This window comes from Aptenodytes patagonicus, chromosome 10 (genome assembly GCF_965638725.1).
Source record: "Aptenodytes patagonicus chromosome 10, bAptPat1.pri.cur, whole genome shotgun sequence".
Taxonomy (NCBI): domain Eukaryota; kingdom Metazoa; phylum Chordata; class Aves; order Sphenisciformes; family Spheniscidae; genus Aptenodytes; species Aptenodytes patagonicus.
In genome coordinates this window covers 12,301,006-12,319,755 of record NC_134958.1, presented here as the reverse complement: position 1 = coordinate 12,319,755, position 18,750 = coordinate 12,301,006, and the positions used below count along the sequence as shown (strand labels likewise).

At 47.7% G+C, this 18,750-nt stretch overlaps 1 protein-coding gene across 6 annotated transcripts in view; it reads left to right on the top strand.

Moving 5' to 3' along the window:
* Positions 1 to 18,750, top strand: part of IGDCC4 (immunoglobulin superfamily DCC subclass member 4) — a 108,847-nt gene that overhangs the window by 74,625 nt on the left and 15,472 nt on the right. For 3 of the 6 annotated variants that reach the window (XM_076348074.1, XM_076348070.1, XM_076348076.1), the window contains exons 5-17: positions 767 to 901; positions 3,578 to 3,733; positions 4,264 to 4,674; positions 5,426 to 5,590; positions 6,731 to 6,868; positions 8,328 to 8,498; positions 9,199 to 9,432; positions 14,353 to 14,460; positions 15,241 to 15,424; positions 16,108 to 16,235; positions 17,182 to 17,352; positions 17,870 to 18,007; positions 18,512 to 18,617. In XM_076348074.1, coding sequence (XP_076204189.1) covers positions 767 to 901; positions 3,578 to 3,733; positions 4,264 to 4,674; positions 5,426 to 5,590; positions 6,731 to 6,868; positions 8,328 to 8,498; positions 9,199 to 9,432; positions 14,353 to 14,460; positions 15,241 to 15,424; positions 16,108 to 16,235; positions 17,182 to 17,352; positions 17,870 to 18,007; positions 18,512 to 18,617 — 2,245 coding nt within the window. The remainder of the gene's footprint in view (positions 1 to 766; positions 902 to 3,577; positions 3,734 to 4,263; positions 4,675 to 5,425; positions 5,591 to 6,730; positions 6,869 to 8,327; positions 8,499 to 9,198; positions 9,433 to 14,352; positions 14,461 to 15,240; positions 15,425 to 16,107; positions 16,236 to 17,181; positions 17,353 to 17,869; positions 18,008 to 18,511; positions 18,618 to 18,750) is intronic. The other 3 variants (XM_076348071.1, XM_076348073.1, XM_076348072.1) reach the window with 3 other exon arrangements.

Here is an 18,750-nt window from a genome sequence, read left to right as displayed (position 1 = left end):
CTCCGGTTGTTTTCATCTGACAACAGAAATTTGGCCGCTGCAAAGGCATTTCCTTAACCTTCCCTTAACCTCTGCTCAGCAGTGGGCAGACACAGGCAGAAGGCTCATTTCAAGCAAAAAATCCCCATCCTGTTCTCAAGACATTGTGCAATGCAGCCTATAGATCTTCCTGTAAACGTTGCTTGATTTACTGTTGGCTGTTCATCTCTGCACGTATAAGCTAAATAGCGCGCTCTCCTCCAGATGTGTAATGACTGATTTAGTCTTTGTGCCATCAGGTGAAGGCCTGGACACAGAGGCTTGACCTCTCTTTGTTCCAGTTTACAGTAGAGCATCTGGATGTTAAAATTTCTTTAACCAAGTTACTAGATTCTTTCTGAGTTGTTACAATGCCTTGGCAAAGGGTGTGTTGTTGCTCTGTTTGAGGATAGCGGCATCTTGTTTCATCTAACTAACAAACATCCATTTAGCAACAGTTGATGAAGGTGCTGGGTTGAAACTCTACTTATTTTCCATGTGGAAATCCCGATACTAATTTTTACTAGTGCCAGCATGGTTAGAGAAAATCTGCAGGGCACCCCTTTGTTCATTTCTTTCGCAGAAGTATTGTAGTCACATGAAAGCAAGACCTGCTTTTCTCCTCCAACTAGGCATGTGCTGTTACCACATGAGACTACCTGGGGAAGCACGGCCGGGATGTCTGTGTTCTGTGCTTTTCTGGGGACTTTGCACAAGGACAGACTTTTCCTTTTATTTTTGACATTAGGTTCCCAGCCAGCAGGAGGAGATGTCACCATTGTCGCCGCTCCAGAGAACACCACGGTGGTGGCCGGGGAGAGCGTGGTGATGGAGTGCATGGCAGCTGCCGATCCCACCCCCTTTGTCTCCTGGATACGGCAGGGTGAGCGTGAGGGACAGAATTAAGCTTTTGTTGTCAAGAGGAACCTTTATTTTAAAAATCTATTAAAAGGTGGAAAAATCTGTGGGACAGGAAGGGTGCTTGTTACATTGGTACCTAATGTCGCAGTGTAGGGTGTCCTTACTAAACTGGAATTACTAATTAAATCTAGAAGGTTACAAAGCACGCAGTTCACTTCATAGCTGTTTGATCTGTGAAATGTATGAAGTTCTAGGGCCTGAATGCCTTTTGATCTAAATTAGTCATCTTCCTTGTATGAGCTTGAGTAGTGAAGGTCATGAGATGGGGTCAGGTCTATGCCACTCCTCCGGGGACTCAGAGGTTAGTGGGGATTCTGTGGAATCTGCCACTGCATTGGAGAAATAACTTGTATTATCTTGCAGGATTATAAAACACGATAAGATCTGTTAATCATTGGAGTGGCTGGGAGTGTGGCTGGGAGGTTTTTATTGAAAAAATCTTACTGTGGTCAGATTGGTAATGGAAGGATCGAGAAGATGCTTAGGTCTCATCAGATCTGTACAAATGAGCCAGACTGGCATACGTTACCCAGGGCTGATAGCCTAAGTCACGAGTAGGATGCTAGTGTCACTTCACCAACTGTGACATCCATCAGATGTGTTTCAGAGGCTCTGACTGAAGACGTTCTCAGCTTAGGATTTGAATCTTCCCCAAAAAAGGCTCTCGGTCATTTTCATAAATCCAGGTCACAATTTAAGAGTCCTCTCCTCTGTAACCATTTATTGTGGTTGGTCTTCAGCCCAGACTTGTCCACAGGCAGTGATTTTAGTGTATACAAATATTTCCTCTTCCCCACAAAAAAGGAGCAAAAAAAAAAAGTCAGAGGACACAAGTTTGGAAATCAAATCAGCAAGGATTAAATGTTTCTGGTTTATCCTGTGCACTTCACAATTACAAATACTCAGCTTTTTCATGCTAGATCACTTATTCATTGTTTTACTGAGAGCTACTGATGCCCATAGTAGAGTAGATATTATTTATCAGAGTTTTATTAGAGTTTTTTGGATTGGGGGGAGAGGAGGGGGAAGGGGGAAAGGTTGGTGAAACAGTTTTCTTGCATGCTTTATTTTAAAGTGTCTGCTTGGTCCCCCTCTGCTTCCTGGTGTGGACTCTTCAAATTAGAAAAGATAGATTAACTGTGCTAGCAGTTCTGTGTTATACAAGCATGTTCCTTTCTAAGACTTCATTAAGGAGCAGGCTGTGTTACTGGACGATTAGTCATGTAGGTAACACTGAGGATTAACCTGGTACCTCCAGGTTGCCAGTCTGGCTCTTGCCAGCCTTGGTGGTGTCAGCTAATTGCTACCATCTGGAGTCAGATTTTCAAACTGCTCCAGTGCAAATGGGGTGCACAGATTTTCTCCTCCTCTGAGTGTGCAGCCACTGAACTGTGAGACCATCTAAGACCCCCAAAATGGATGGAGAGGGCAGAGGATCTGATCTCAGCTGTGTTCCCTGCTGATGGTGCTAAGTAGGTGCAGCTGCTCACAGTGGAGGTGGAGAGCTTGCTCCTGTCTCGAGATAAAGGCTCAGCTGAGTCTGTGAGAGGCAGAGGCAGGCGAGTGCTGAGTTTTTGCTGTCTGAGAACACCCGTGCTTCTGCAGGTGGAGAGGGACAAGGTCTGGTGTTGCACAGGTATTGCACAAATTGGCTGGCTCTCCCAATCTGCTAACTTGTGCCAGAGCTGGCCATGGGTTCCTGACCTCCCATCCAAGCCTTTCCTCAGCCAGACTGTGCTTGCCCATACTCTGTCCCCAGCTCTTGGCTTTGCTCCCCCACACACGTTCAGAGGTACCAATGCCATGGTCCCCATGTTTCTCACATCAAAGCAATGCTGAGAATAAGCAGTGCCTAGCACCAGCCTACTGCCTTGTCCATGACATGCTGAGGAGCCTAGGGCTATCTGAAGTTGTAAAAGGACAGCTCAGCTTGTGGCCAGGGGGCTGGAGCCACCCTTTCCTCCTTTCCTGCTCAGCAGTGCTGAGCATCTGGCCAGGAGAATGGGGAGAGGGCAGCTCACGGCCCATGTTTCTGACCCAAGCACCAGAGCCCCAAGGAGAACAAGGTGTCTTCCTGATACCTTACAGGTCAGGAGCCAAGCTGGGGGCAAAGAATGAATCAGGAAGCTCAGTAAATTTGTGTTCATGTCTGGGACCCAGAGGAGGGAAGAACCCCCGAGTTGTTAGTGATTCAGTGCTCTTGCAGGCATTTGCATTAATGAGTGAGGGGAGGAGGCATGTGTGTTCGTGCATGGGGGTCAGCAGGCAGATCCAGCAGCTTTTCCAAAATGTGTGTTAGCATAGCTTTCCCTTGAATGTGCTATTCCTAGGGGGTCTCATTGCAGGCATACCTGCAGGCATACGTAGGCATCAGAGACTATTTTGATCGAAAACAGAACTTTTTCGGTTGCTACAGGCTAAACTAAACCTTGGGCCAATGTTGGCTTGGGCTGGCTGATGCTCAGTCAAGCACTGAGGAGTGTCCCAGCAGGAATCCTCCTCTGGGCTGGGGTTTGGGATTTGGGACTCTCTCTGCTCCCCAGCTGTGATCCTGGCTCTAGTAGATGTGTTGTTTACAAGCCCTCCTAAAGGGCAGGTTGGGACTCCCTCCCACATTTGTGCACGTTTCTTCCTGCAGATGGAAAGCCCATTTCCACAGATGTGATTGTGCTGGGACGGACAAATCTCCTCATTCCTTCCAGCCAGCCCCATCACTCAGGGGTGTATGTCTGCCGTGCTAACAAACCCCAGACCAGGCAGTTCGTTACAGCTGCAGCTGAGCTCCGGGTCCTTGGTGAGTAGAGAGCAGGATAAATGCTCCAGGTAGAAACGCTGGCCAGGTAGCTGTGGATTACCTGGACTGACATCCAGGAGATCCCCAAGAAGTTGAGTTTGTGACCCATGCTGGGTAAGATGGGAGCCAGATTAGAGGCAGGAGGCCCTGGGTTGGAACACCTCTTGGTGGGAGTGTCACCTCTTTAATTTGGGGTTTTGTTCCTTGTATTTACTGAACCGTTTTATGCCTTATTCTTGTTCTCCAGGGTTCCCCCATGGAAATCTGTATCAGCAATTAACTTTCAGTATCGTGGAAGCCAGCAGGGAGAACAGCCTAGGATCAGGGAACGCAGCACATGATTGATAACAGAATTTATTTTTCCTTTTGGACAGAGTCTAAATTAAGCCTCTAGAGTCTGCCTGGCAAATCCTATCTTGTAAGCAAAGCTGCTACTGAATAAAACATAGCACTGAGTGGGGAGGAGAAGGGATTTACTTTGCTATCTTTTCCTCCTCCTTCCTGCATTAATTTGTCCTCTCTCTTCCCAGCTCCACCAAGCATCTCCCAGGCTCCTGAAACCATCTCACGCACCCGGGCCAGCACAGCCCGGTTTGTCTGCAAGGCGGAGGGCGAGCCAGCCCCAGCCATTCACTGGCTGAAGAACGGCGAGGCCATCCTCTCCAACGGGCGGGTGAAGGTGCAGAGCAGCGGGAGCCTCGTGATCAATCAGATCGGGTTGGAGGATGCTGGCTACTATCAGTGCGTGGCTGAGAACAGCTTGGGCATGGCTTGTGCCACTGCCAAGCTCTCAGTGATCGTGCGGGAGGGTTTGCCCAGCGCTCCCAAGAAGGTGTCAGCCGTGTCCCTCTCCAGCACCACAGTCCTTGTGTCCTGGGAGCGGCCAGAGTACAACAGCGAGCAGATCATTGGCTTCTCGTTACATTACCAGCGGGCTGTGGGTAGGTGTTATCTGCCTGTGCAACACAGCTGTGTTGCAGGTACAAGACACAAGGCACAGGTTGACTTTCTTTCCCAGCTAGTGACAAGTGTGAGGCAATTCCAGTTAGTTTAGCCCTTTTCATTGCAGGTAAAGGAATTTTCTCTTGGAGTCAGCATCAGCCTGTGACAGTGCCTGTGGATTAGCTGACATATACTAACTTGTTGACCCGCAGTAGCGTATCCACATAGCTAAGTTGTCTGGATTCTAGTGGGACCAGGCACTTCTGGAAATTTATTTCTGTTCTTTATTTTTTCCTCCAACACATTGATTTTATATGCAAAGGGTATGATTATTAATGGCGATATTAAATAGCTACATTGTGTACAGGGGTAATCACTAAATTATTCACACCCAGAATCTGAAGTGAAGCACTTGGATCTCTTGGGGTCTGTCTTCCCAAACAGCCAGCAAACCAATACTCTTGCTGAACTGTTGCCAGAGCTCCTCTGAAAATTAAGCTGCTAACTTCAGCTGCCTTAGCATGTATTAAAGAGTTTGAGTCAAAATGGAGATGTTAACATTGAGGCATTGAATGTTTCTGCCCAAAGAGTTCACATAAGAGATGGGGTTTGTGCAGGTGCTGGGGAAATTGGAGAAGACATAGTGATTTTTAAGGTGGATTTACACTATGGACCTTGTGAGTTAAGTGATTTTTCGAGGAGTGTCTTGGCAGTTCACTGACCTGCTGATCAGTGTTTCCTTGGCTCTAGGAACAGATAACGTGGAATACCAGTTTGCTGTCAATAATGATACCACTGAGCTGCAAGTCAAGGACCTAGAACCCAATACCAACTATGTGTTCTACGTTGTTGCGTATTCTCAGCTCGGAGCCAGCCGGACGTCCTCTTCCATCATTGTTCAGACCCTGGAGGACGGTGCGTTTAAATTAGATGGGTACTGGTGCCTAAAAAATGTTCTTGGCCTGTTTCATGGTGAGCATTGAATATGCTATGGAGAATAGTATCAGCTCCTAGAAAACTAAACCTGCTACTCCTACAGCTTCTTGCCAGAAGCCCTTTCAAAAAAAACAAACAACAAACCAACCAAAACCAAAGCACCCTGGTCTGATCATCAGCTTGGGTGATGAAGAGAATGAAAATGATCTCACTGACACTGGGGCCCATGAGAATCCTTTGGAAACTGCAGTCAGCTCCTCTGGGCTTTCACCTAGCTAATGTGATATTGCTCCAAACTTGACTCTGGGCCAGACTTGATTTCAGCTCCGAAGAAGGACATCTATTGCAATTTGTAGGGTTGGGAGCAGCCTTGAGGTTGTATCCTTTAAGAGCCAGTAGTTTGTGTTGATTTTACCATTTATCACGTAGCATTTTGCGAGCAGTAAAGGCAGAGTGCCAGAAGGACAGCTGCCCAGCTGGGGAGGACATGTGCAGCTTTCAACAGACTGCAGGACAGAGGCATGAAGCGATGGTTTTGGCAGACCTTGTGCAAGCCCCTGCTATGCTGCAGGGTGCATTATGTGCTTTTAATATTCCTGACATAGTGAACTGCGTGGTCCCACGTGTATGTGTCTGAAGCCTGAAAAGCTGAGTTGAAAGCATGAAAGCTGCCTGCAGCACAGAGCTGTGATTCTCGTGGGAATGGAGATTCCCGGACTGAAGTCTGGATCTATGAGCCATTTCCTTTAGTGTCTCCTTCGTGCTCCACAGTACAGCATGGGCCAATTAGCTGGTCTGTGCTAACCTGCCCAGTTTGCAGTGGACGCGGGGTCACTTACATTTTGCTTCCCTAAAGGGTAATGTGGTGTGGCCAGCAGGCTCCGATCGGCCTGTTCAAGCTGAGCAGCCCACCGTCTCCCCTCCCCAGACACCCTGCCGATGATCTGAGCTGTTGAAGAGCTGCGGGGTATTGGTTCCCCCCATGACAGACAGCATGTCACCAGTGGCTGCGCAGGGCCAAGACCAGGTAGTGGCCTCCAGCCAACTGAGAGAGCTGGCAGAGATGTGTTGAGGTCCTGTCCCGGTCTTTGCTGACTTCCCATTGTTGCTTCTGCCCAGTTCCTAGTGCTGCCCCTCAGCTGTCCCTGTCAAGCATGACTCCTGGTGACATCCGTGTGACATGGCTGCCTCCTCCTCCAGAGCTGAGTAATGGCAAGATAACGAAGTACAAGATCGACTACTGCACCCTCAAGGAAGGTGAGGGAAACACCATTTGGGGATGGTTGTGTCTTCTGCTCCAGCAGTGTTAACAGCATGTCACGTCAAGCGGAGGCGGTGTGAGGCTGAAAATGGAGGGACCCCTTTTTACCCAAGGGAGAACAGCCTTCTCTTAGCCTGGCTGTGCTGTTGGTGGTCACAGCAGTGCCGGTGCTGTGCTACTTCACGCTACTTAGAGGTGCCTTTTTCTGTGATTGTGGAGGAGCCTGTGTCCCCAGGGGAATGGCCTGATGCTTGTGTATTTGTGCTGCCCCATGAATGTCTGCATGAGCAATCCTTTGGTGCTATCTGCACGGTGTGTTTTGGGGGAAGAGCTTTATGCTGGTTGAGGAATGCATTTGATTCCTTTAAAATGGAGTCTAATGAAAGTAATCCTTGTGGAAAAAAAGCAAGTATCCTGGCCAGGCTGTGTCGCTGTATTGCTGAGTTTTATCTGGTTTTATTTATATTGTCAGACACTCGTAAGAAGCCTTCAGCGGGGATGGTAACGTTTCCCTATGCTGGATGCGGCTGTTCCAATTCCATGGGTGCTTGCTTTGCAAATCCTTTTGGGTATTTGCTCTTAAAACCGTCAAAGCTCTGCAGCTTCACACTTCCCAGGGTCATGATTCTTACTAAGAGAAGAATGGAGAGTGTGATGAAGTGCTGGACACGTTCCCATGTGTTTGATCTGGATTAGTAGTCTGCGCTGTGACTCCTGGCTCTTGGTTTTTTGCTCTGAGCCTGCACGTGGCTCTGTGGCATCGTAAAACCTTGGAAATGTTTGCAGTCTAGGAATCACACTCAGCAATATGCTGTTACATAGCGGGGACAGTGCTCCCAGCTGAGTTTACGCCAGGTGAAGCTGAAAAGCAAGACCTCTGCATTCACCAAACAGGCAATATGAATCGTCAGCAAGACCAATTAGTTGTTACAGTGAAAATTCCAGACCATTCTCAGTTTAAACTTCCTGTTATGTCCCTTATGAACTTGGGTGGGCTGAAGAGGGAACGATAAAACCTCAGTCTGGCATGGGTGAAGGTGTGAATTTTGCAGAAAGCAGGGCTGCTGGACAGTTCTGGTTCAAATTAAAGTGAGGATTTAAATACAGCAATGAGCAACACCAGAACGTACCATTAGCTACCATCAGCTGTGCTCATGTTCTGCCATAACATCATCAGCAGCAAGGTTTCTGACAGCTCCCCTCCAGGCAGGCTCAGTGGTGCTGAAGGCAACCTGCAGGTTTGAATGTGATGAAGGGGGTTGTCAGTCAGGATATCAGCTCTGCCTAGTCTTTAGTTCTAGTTTTTCCTGGTGGTATGAGATTGCACTGGGCAAAGCCAAGCCAGCCCAGGGTGTGCAGACTATGTGGGGGTAGCTAGGCTTTTTGGCTGCTCAGTTGTATTTTCCTTTGACTGGGAAAACCAGGTTTTCAATGGTGTCACCTTGGTTCCAGCAGATCAGGTTACCTCCATTGAAGTGGGTGGAAATGAGACACAAATCACTCTCTACTCTCTCCATCCCAACAAAGTATACAAAGTTCGCATCGCAGCCAGCACCAGCGTGGGCTATGGGGCCCCTTCTGAGTGGACCCAGCATCGGACTCCTGACAGAGACAACCAAACGCATGGTAGGAGGCTGGGTGCTGCCTGGGATTTGGGACGGGGTTTGCAGGATGTTGGGGAGCTTGAGGCATGATCGGAGATGTGTGCTTTCGTTAGGGAATTATAACCATTGGTTTTGGTTAGACCAAAGTACCCACCTTTATCTTTCTGTTGAGCAGCCCCTGTATGTTGGGGCTCTGAGCAACCTGGTCTAGTTGAAGATGTCCCTGCTCATTGCAGGGGGGTTGGACTAAACCCTTAAAGGTCCCTTCCAACCCAAACTATTCTATGATTTTATGTCTTACTGCTTGCCTGGGTAGTTGGTCTTTCCTCTCTCCATGTGCAGCTGTGAAAATTCTTTAAAAAGAAAGTAACATACAAACAAAAAACCCAAACCCAATGTTATGACATTTGGGAGTGGATAGACAATTCTGCCAAACAGAGCTGAGCCCAAGCCAGACTCCAGCAGTGGTTAAAGGTGGTGTTATCTCAGAATACATTGAAAAATTCCCATAGTGGCTTTGTGACATTTTTTCCTGTACCACCTGGTTGGTAAAGTCAACGGTAGAGCATAATTGTACCACTCTGTCAGACAGTGGAGACATACCGCTCACAAGACAGCCTCTCCTCATACCCCTCCCTCATTGCCGAGGACAGGGAGGATTCACTAAAGCAGGGAAATGGAGACAAGTGGCTGAACATTTTTCTCTTGTCTTGTTCTTCTAGTTCCATTTGCCCCGACAGAATTAAAAGTCCGAGCGAAGATGGAGTCTCTCCTGATAACGTGGCAGCCCCCAGCCAACCATGCCCAGATATCTGGCTACAAGCTCTACTACCGAGAAGTGGGACCAGAGGAGTCCAGTGATGAAAGTCCTTTGGATGGTGCTGAAGATGAGAGCTGGGATGTAGGACCGATAAAACTAAAGAAGAAAGTGAAGCAGTATGAGCTGACTCGACTAGGTTAGCTGGTTACATCTTCTTAGCAGTTGGTGTGGAAGCCCAGGGTCTGTCGCTTGCACTTTGTAGCAGTCTCGGGATGCTTCCAAGAGGCTCTGTTATCTGCTTGGCTGTAGATACATAGGACCAGGACCATGTGAGCTGAAGTTTAAGAGCACCCAAAATCATTTCTGGACTGGGGCCCTTGGGACTTGTTCTAAGCAGAGCTTAAAACACAGAAATTTCTGACACCAGTGTAGCCCGGATAGTATTTTTAATCAAGGGCTACTAATATACTTAGTATACGCTAATAAGTGGATCTGAATCAATTAGTGTTTTTTTTATTGTGTCACTATAAAGAGTGCCTAGATTAAAATCTCCAGTCAGGACAATGATTTCTCCTTCCCTGTGTATTTCTAAGAAGCTCCATAATTGCATGCTATTTGAAATCTCTCTGTATTAAAATGCAGAGATGGGTTAATTCACAGCATGCAAATTTTGGGTCAGTATTCTCTTCCACCACCCCCTAAGGGAAAAGGGATAGAAGAGTGAGTGTCCATGGCTGGAGAACAAGTCTGCACCACAGTCAGATGTGCCTGCCTGGCTAACTGCGCTTGCCGTTTCCCATGAGGAGTTATGTTTCTAACATCTGATCGTACCAATTAGTTGATTTGCCCATTGATACAGGATGGAGAGAGAGAAGAGAGTCATGGCAGATGCATCCTTGAAACAGGATTCTACTTCTTAGAGTTCTTCCATCCCCCACTTCATGCTTCATCCCTGTTACTGCCCAGTGAGCTGAGACTGCAGGGCGAGTGTTTCTTGTGCCGGTTCATCTTACACGTCTAGCATATATATTATGCGTGGTGTAAAGGTCAGGCTGCAGCACCTGGAAAGACAGTTTGTGTCATCGCTAAGTAGGTTTCCAGCTATGTTGCAGCCATCGTGCCACAGAAAGGGTGTTAACAGTTATGAGTTTCTCTGAAGAATTTAGGTCTGTAATTATTGCACTGAGGAAACCACATGTGAACATCATCACGCGCTGCACTAACCACTGGCAAGGCAGTTAGCAGAGGGACTCGGGAGTGGGCTGAATTGGTTCCAAATGCTCTGGCACGATGATGGTGAGAAGGCAGCTTGTTCTTCTGTAATTACTTCCTTAAATTTGGGCATCCGTCAAGCCCTAATGGTTTCCTTATGATTTGGCGGTTGTATATCGGCTATCATTGTGTCAGGAAGAGAGTCTCGGGTTTCTTCCAGCCGTGAATGTTCTCTTTTCTCCCCCTTGCACTGTTGAATGATGTGCTCTTGCACGCGTACGGTAAAGGGAAGGGGTCAGGAATCTGGCTGTGCTGAGAAAGGCAGGGGGTCTGGACATGAAACAAGGAGGAGTGGTTGGGATTTAGAAGGGTTTAGTTTTATGACAGGGAGCTACCCTGCGCAGGTACTTACATCTGCATTAGAGGTCTTGTAGGCAGAGCGGGTAGCAGTCTCAGGAAAGGTTGGCAGCCTTAACGTGATCTATGCTGCTGCACATTGGCTGATTGGGAATCAGCTGGGGGGATTTCTCAGCTCATGGATGTCTGCCTGGGAAGCACAACAGTGGAAACCTCTCCTAAGATCCCTCTGTAAAAACAAACAAACAAAATATCCAACACTGTCTCTTGGGAGTATCTCGACGTCAGGGTAAGGGGGCTGCATGTGGTGAACAGTGCTGTCTTGTGGGAGAGTGAGATTTGCGCAGGCTGGCCCATGGGAGGTGGGCTGTTGAAGAGGTGTCATGGCTGAAACTACAAATTGGGTCAAGAGCCTGAAGACATAAGGTGTCAGGAAATCCCAGGGTTAGGCACTGGGAATACAAGGCTGTAGCTCAGACACGGTTGCATACCGTCTCAGTGCAAACAAGGTCTGCGTTCCCCATTGGAGGCTACATACTGCTGCAGCACAGTCACTAAACGGCCCTTAGCTCCACGTCGCCGCAGTGTCAGTGAAGCCAACGGTCTGCCTCTTGTCTTGGTTTGAGGTGTGGCCTGAGAGATAAAACTCCTGTCCCGCTGCTTGTTCCTGCATAGCTTGATTTTGATTTCCTGATTTTCCCTGTTTTTTTTTTTTTTCCAGGAGCACAACAGGGCAAGAGGGGAAGCACTTTGTGGGGAGACAGCTCCTTTCGAGGCATGCCTCAGACAGGGGTGGATGGGTGTGCCGAAAGCAGCTTTGGACAGAGCTTCTTGAGCACAGTTACTCTTTATTCACAGCGATAGCACAACTATTACACCAGCAAAGAGCCCTGCCCACATTTCTCTCCCCTAGTTTCCTGTAACATCAGGCTGTGTTTTACGCTGCAGTAAGGGTCCTTGTGCTGGTCTGGTGCAAGATTCTCGTTTTGTCTTCTCTTGCACTGGCTGGTCCTGCTACTAAAATGGTGCCAGCTTTGTCCACCACCTCTTCTTTATCCTGCAGGCTTCCTCATCTTTTGCCTTACCCTCAACATCTGGCTTCTTGACTTTGCCTTTGGTAATGTCCCAGCTACCTCTATTTGAGCTGTCTGAAATAAAAAAAGACTTTTCTCCCATGCTCGTGCTAACCTCTGGAGCAAACCATGTCTCCTTAGAGTGATATCGCTAATGACACACCTTGTATCTTGCCTGAGAGTTATGTGCTGAAATGCTGTGAGAGAGGTGGGCAGCTGTTCAAAGGCACATAAGAAATAACAGCAATTTCATGAGCCCACAAAATCAAAAGGAAGCTGTCCTGAATCACCAGGAGGGCTTTTCCCTGAGAAATTCTCATTCAGTTCCATCTACGTTCTAGCAGTTAGTCTCTGTAATGGTGTGCGACTACAAGGGCCGTAATTTACATGAAAAATAAAGGGTAAGGATCTGATCCTGTCTTTCACATTCCCATTCCTCTTGGAGTGATTCCTTGGAGATCAGGGTATTTTCCCACTTACAGAAAAGTATGGCGTATAGCATCTGGCCAACATGAACACCTTGAAAAACTGAATAAAACAATATATTTAGCATATTGGATATATTACGCAGTCATCCAGATTAGTGATTTGAAATGATTTGGACGAGATTATTCTGCTTATATTTAATGTATGATGGAATGCAGTGAAATACATCTGTTTTCATGCTGCCTACTAGCTTCTTGACAGCTTGATAGAGCTTTATGTCTGCATGTTCTAAGAGCTTGAACATCTGGGCCTGTGTATAAAAATTGAAGCCAAGCCTCTGACTGAGAAATCCAAAATAACCCTATTTTCAGAATGTGAATTGCTTGATCTTGTAGTAGAGCTCCTCTGGCTTCACGTGTAACTGGCTGCTGTATTGATCTTACCCAGGGATGGAGATGGAGGACTTGTCCTTTCCTTCACTTCATTCTCCAACAGGAGCTGCCCACAGCTGCATCACATCTGTGAGCTCTTCCTCATCATTTTGGATCGCATCATCCACGATGAGCTCGTGTCCCAGTGAAGCCCAGCCAAATGCTCAGGCAGGAGGCGGAGTGTGTGTGCTGGCGAGAGACAGGCTGTGGGGTTCTTTTTTCCACGAAGCCCGTGGTCCCAGCTGTTTGGAAGTTGAGTGCCCTTTGGTCTCATCCCCCTTGTGTGGGTTTGAAATGTTTTCCTGTGGCTGGAGAGTGTGGAAATGCAGATTAGGCTGCCTTGGAGGCAGACAAAACTCTGTTTGCTTTTGGGATTCTTTCGGGGAGAAAAATGTGGCTGAACTGTTTTTATATTCTGAGCGTGAACATGTGTTGTGGAGCAGAGAAAGCCTTTGGTAATTGGTACCATTAGCCTCTGGGAGCTTAATCAGTGCAGTAATAATAAAATTGGCATCAATAAGAAAGGTTTTATTCTGCTTACGTTGTCTGGCAAAGAGAGCAGTGGTCTATCAGGGCAGGGAATGAACAGGCACGTCCCAAATTAACAAACTTCATCAATGCGCTGCAGCCAAGGCAACCAAAGACAGTCTGGACTGCTCTCGCTGAGCTTCTGAATGGGCTGGCTGCTGAAGGGAGAAGCTGGCGAGTGTCTTACTTGAGAACTTTGTATCTCCCAAGTTGTTTCCTTGATTAAACATCTCCATTAAAAAAACCTCATATGCTACTTAACACAGCAGAGGAGTATTTCAGCTGATGAAAGGCTGGAGGAAAGAGGGAAGTGAATTTTGGACCAGGGCAGCACTGCTTGGAGACAGAGTGCAGTCCTGCAGCTCAGTTTGGGTCCAAGTGTGAGGTTCCCCATAGAGTGCATGGCTGTCTGATAGGAAGAGTGTGTCATGAGGACCCTCAGGTTCCTGTTGTGGGTTTTGTGTGCGCTGTTGCTTTTCTAATTGCAAATCAAGAAGCTCTGCTGTGGAGGCAAAATAGTCGCCATACAAGAAAAGCTGCCAGTGACTTAACAGGGCGTGTGAGGACTTGCTGGAAGGAAGATCCTCACAGCAATGAATAAATCAGAAAGGACTTTAGAAATGGGAGGTGCATTTTGGAGAGGAGAGGATGTCCTCACTCCTCAAGAATGAACAATGCAGTGCATCCACTTCCATGGGGGAGAGAGAGGAGTAATCATGCATAGGTTTCTTTAGGAGTTTGCAAGGGAGAAGGATCAGGAGATCCTGAGATGATGTGCTACAGGCCCTGACACTGGTTAACCCTTGGTGGCTGGGCCAAGTCCGTTTGTTGCGGATAATTTCTGTAAAAAGTGAGGGGAGAACTAGAGAGTAGCTGTGATGATACATGCACCAGTTACGAGACAGTATTTGAATGTGGAAAGCCTGTAAGTGGAAGGGGGGACTCCCTGCTGTATTTTAGCAAATACAACTCCGTTCAACCTACTTTCTTGGATAGCGAGAAAAGCTGGTCAGATCAAAGAAAACATGTCTAACTGGGGAGGGTTGGTAACAAAAATAACCCCAGACAAAACCTGATTGATTTTTCCAGCTCCTGGGAAACTCTATGAGCTGAAGCTGGTGGCATTCAATAAGCACGAAGATGGTTATGCAGCGGTTTGGAAGGGCAAAACAGAAAAGGCACCTGCAACAGCAGTAGGTGAGGAATGCCCTTCATTTGTTGTCTGTCTCTTCTGTTTGGCATGTGGCTTCAAAGGAAGGGTAGAGGTCAAGTTACAGAAGATAAACTTGAAGAAGGACAATACGAAAATGGGGAAGGTCCCAATATAAGGAAACTCCCTTTGACAGTCATTGCAAATTGCATTGGAGGAATTACCTTGGGAAGGAGAGAAAGGAGCAAAATATCCCCCTTCTCATTAGGGTTGTTCTTATACTGGGTGTGGATGGCCTTCACTATGTTCTCTTTGACCCCGTTAGTGGCTCGGGAATGGTCTTGGAAATGCCAAATAACCTGGGTTTCATCTCTTACGTTATAAAGATTCGAGAACGTGAATTAGAAGCATGCCAGGCTTTTTGCAGTATTGTAAAGAAAGTAAAAGCTCTGAAGACCTAGGCTCCGTTCTCAGCTCTGCCAGTCTGTTGTGGGATTGTGAACAACCTGGGCTCCTCCTTGCCCTGGTGTGGGCCTGTCAGGTGGGTAGCCTTGAAGCTGGCCTCCTGTGCTCCACAGTAGTACACCACCACCTTGGTGCAGGGATCCTCATTGTGATCTTTCCCACACATGAGGAAAAGCGTGAACCGCCGCATGCACAGAAGGGCTAAGCCGGGCATAGGCTTACGCTGGAGGCCAGCATATTGGTGCAGGCTTCACAACCTAGGCCTGTCTTATTCTGTGTTTTCTGTGTCCGTGATGGCTGTCCCTTGCCTTACCGTCATGTACGTCTCCACATCTCTTTTCTCTTTTTGTCTTGCACCATAGATCCCCCTGTGCAGAAGGGTCCTCCGCTGCCTCCAGTCCAAGTCTATGCAGAGTCCAATAGCTCAACTTCCATATGGCTCAGATGGAAGAAACCTGACTTCACAACAGTGAAAATTGTCAACTACACCGTGCGCTTCAGCCCCTGGGGCCTGAAAAACGCCTCTCTTGTTACATACTACACAAGGTAAAGAGGGATGCTAAGAGTTCATCTGCCATGTATTGCTCGTGTCAGGAATAAACACAGGGCAGGAGGAACCTGCATGAAATTCCAGTACTGAGAAAAATCCTGGGTGTTTCACATGCTGTAAACGTCTGCCTTGGTCACAGATACATTCAGAACTGCTGAAATGTGGCACTGGGACTTGTCTATGACTTGAATACCAAGGGATCATTTACTGGCTGGTCTCTGCATCTTTTCTGCTCTGATTGGACCTTAGATGCTTGTTTCCCTGTTAATAACATAGTCGGGGCAATTACAGTCTCAAAGCATTTATAATTTGTGAGATGGTCCTCACAAGTTTGATTTAAAAATTGCTAGAGTTTAAGCAGTTACAATAATTTGGGGATGTATTTTAAATCTGGATTCCGGTGCAGGTTTTCAGCCTATAACCAGGCTGTGTTTTCAAGCTTTTTTCTGGAAGTACATCAGAAATGGTCCTGGAGGCTGGGAACCTAATTTCCTCTGTGTCTGGGAGCTGAGTGCTCTTGCATTCACATGACTGCAGGAGATGAAGCTTTAGGTGAAAAATCAAATACTGTATGAGTTAGGATAATCTCTTACAGTGTTCCTGGTAAGGTGTCAAGGTGACAGTGGGTGGGAGAACCATCTAGTGTTCACGGCTTTGTGAATGTGTCCTCTTTTGGCAGCTCGGATGAAGACATTCTCATTAGTGGGTTGAAGCCCTACACCAGGTATGAGTTTGCCGTGCAGTCCAATGGTGTTGGCATCGATGGGCCCTTCGGCAGCGTGGTGGAACGGTTCACCCTTCCTGACCGTGAGCATTTGTGGGAATTGAATCCTGATTTCTCCTGGCTGTCCCTGAATCTCTATCAAATCCCTTGTAATGTGCCCCTGAGAGATGTGATCTCAGATCACCTCTAAACTATGATGCTCCAGAATACATGCTGAGAGCAGCTAAGTGTCCTGGTGGCTTTCCCAAGTCCATTAAAGGAGTGCTGCTTTGTAAACAGAGAGGAGCATATAAAGAGAATTGGGGCAACGATTGCTGTTACTGTGGGGTTGCCTCTGGGTTCAGAGAAGTCCTGCTTGTTAGAGAGAGCTGATAATGCATCGCTTAAGCGCTAGGTCCTCCCCAGTGCTGAATGTCACTGCCAGAACAAGAGTGCCTGGTCCAGCTTGATTTTCTAATAAGACCTCCACCTCTTAGCTTCAGGCCTGGTGAAGGCTGGGGGGCAGAGATGATCCCAGGAGCTGCAGTGGGTTAGCTCCTTTACTTTGTGACAGCTTCTCCAGTATTCAGCTTCACAGAGCAGCAGTGATGGCCTTTGGAGGTGTTGTGTGTCCTGCCCCTAGCTGGGACTAGTTGTGGTGCAAGCAGGGCTTTGGGGAAGATGGAGAAGAAAGCAATAAGGAGCGAGGGTGTGCTGGGAATATTCTCTCAAAGATGAGCAGTGTTGCACAGCCTCAAACTGAGCTGCATGTCTTCGTCAGCGCTGTCACGTTTCCCTTGGCTGGTTGGCCATGATGCATAAATCCTGCCCTGTATTGGGCTCAGCAGCCTCCTCTCTGCACTCTCCACAGCTTGTTTGGATGAGGTGTCTGGCCACCCAGGTTGCCCGTCATTTCATGCTTGCAAACGTGGCTGTGGCACCACAGAGAAGGATTCAGAGAAGGCACAGAGCAGTTGTCATGCCCTGCAGGTTGAATGCTGTCCTTCTCTTTCCTGCTGTTCATGCTGGGTCTTCACTTGTCTCTGCCAGGTCCCTCGACTCCTCCATCTGACTTGCGGCTGCACCCGCTCAACCCCTACGCTGTCCAGGTGCACTGGTGCCCCCCTGCTGAGCCCAACGGCATCATTGTGGAGTACCTCATCCTGTATAACGCCAACAACACACAGCCTGATGACATGTGGACCTTGCTGACGCGAGAAGGTGAGCCTCCTCGAGGTACTGTAATACCTCACCAGGTCCTCCTCCTCCTGCTTTCTTCCCTGCCTACAGAGCCCTGGTTGGTCAGTCCTGCTACCCTGATTTTTGCCTCACTTTGAGCACGTACAAATAAACATTCAAAAGCTCATGCTGCCAGCTTTCTTGGAGCATATGCTGGGCCTTGCTCCTGGTCATATAGGAGAGTCCAGGGACATGACTACTGAGAGACATGAAATCATATGTGTGTAGGGCTGAAATAGCCATTATCATCCAGCAAACATCATGCAGATACAGGCTGGCAGCCAGTAATACCCAGGGGAACATATGCCAGCAACACCACGTGCTCTTTAAGCAGCAAGTTCATTAATACCGAAGAGGTGTATGAATTACCTCTTAGAGCTCATGACACCAAATCCCTCACTTCTGAGGGTCCAACAGAATTCCACTGCTGTTTTGCTGCAGCCTCTGAATACTCTTGAAACTGCACATTTGAAACCTCTTTTGACTTGCTTTTGATCAGGAAATATCTTCAGCACTGAAGTGCATGGCCTGGAAAGTGATACCAGATACTTCTTCAAGATGGGAGCAAAGACAGTCGTGGGATCTGGTCCCTATTCAAACGTTAAGGATGTGCATACCCTCCGGGAGAAGTTGTCTGGTACGAATTTCCCCTTTGTCCTGGTGCAGGAAGCGAGTTGCGTTGCTGAAGACCGCGATTTGTCAGCAGTGGCATTTCTGTTTGCCAAGCAATTGCCTGATGTCACCACGCAGGATGTGAGATATGACTGTGTGTAGGCCAGTGCAGAGGATCATGGCAGAGTCCTCAGATGTGCAGCTCCACAGGCCTCAGGCAGCTCCAGAACCCATCCCACAGCTGAACTTCATCTCTCTTGCCCATCCTAGCTCCTATGGAAGGGCACATGCAACCTACATCTTGCTGCCTTTCTGTTAGGCCTGTGTAGCATGAAATTAATGAATGTGCATAGGTGCCAATTTGCTTTAAGCTGCTCTAAATTGTCACTGCCAAGTAACCTTCTTCCTTTATGAGTATAGAGACATCACCTATTGGTTTTAGGGAAGCTGGTGCTTCTCTGAACATAAGACACTTTGTAGCTTCTTCCTGCTAGCAGCTGAAATGATGTATCTGTCCTTCCCCTACTAGATGTTCTGGATATCCACTCTGTCACGGGAATCATTGTGGGAGTCTGCCTGGGGCTGCTCTGCATACTCTTCTGCATGTGTGCAAGCTTCCGCAACAGCAAGCAGAGGTAGGTGTCACCTCGTCTTTGCAGGAGGTAAAGGAGGCTGGGTGGAAGAAGACAAAATACACTGTGAGCTGCTTCCCTGTGTTCAGCTGGGCTGTTTGGGATGCGGTGTATGACATCAGTTAATACAAAGATT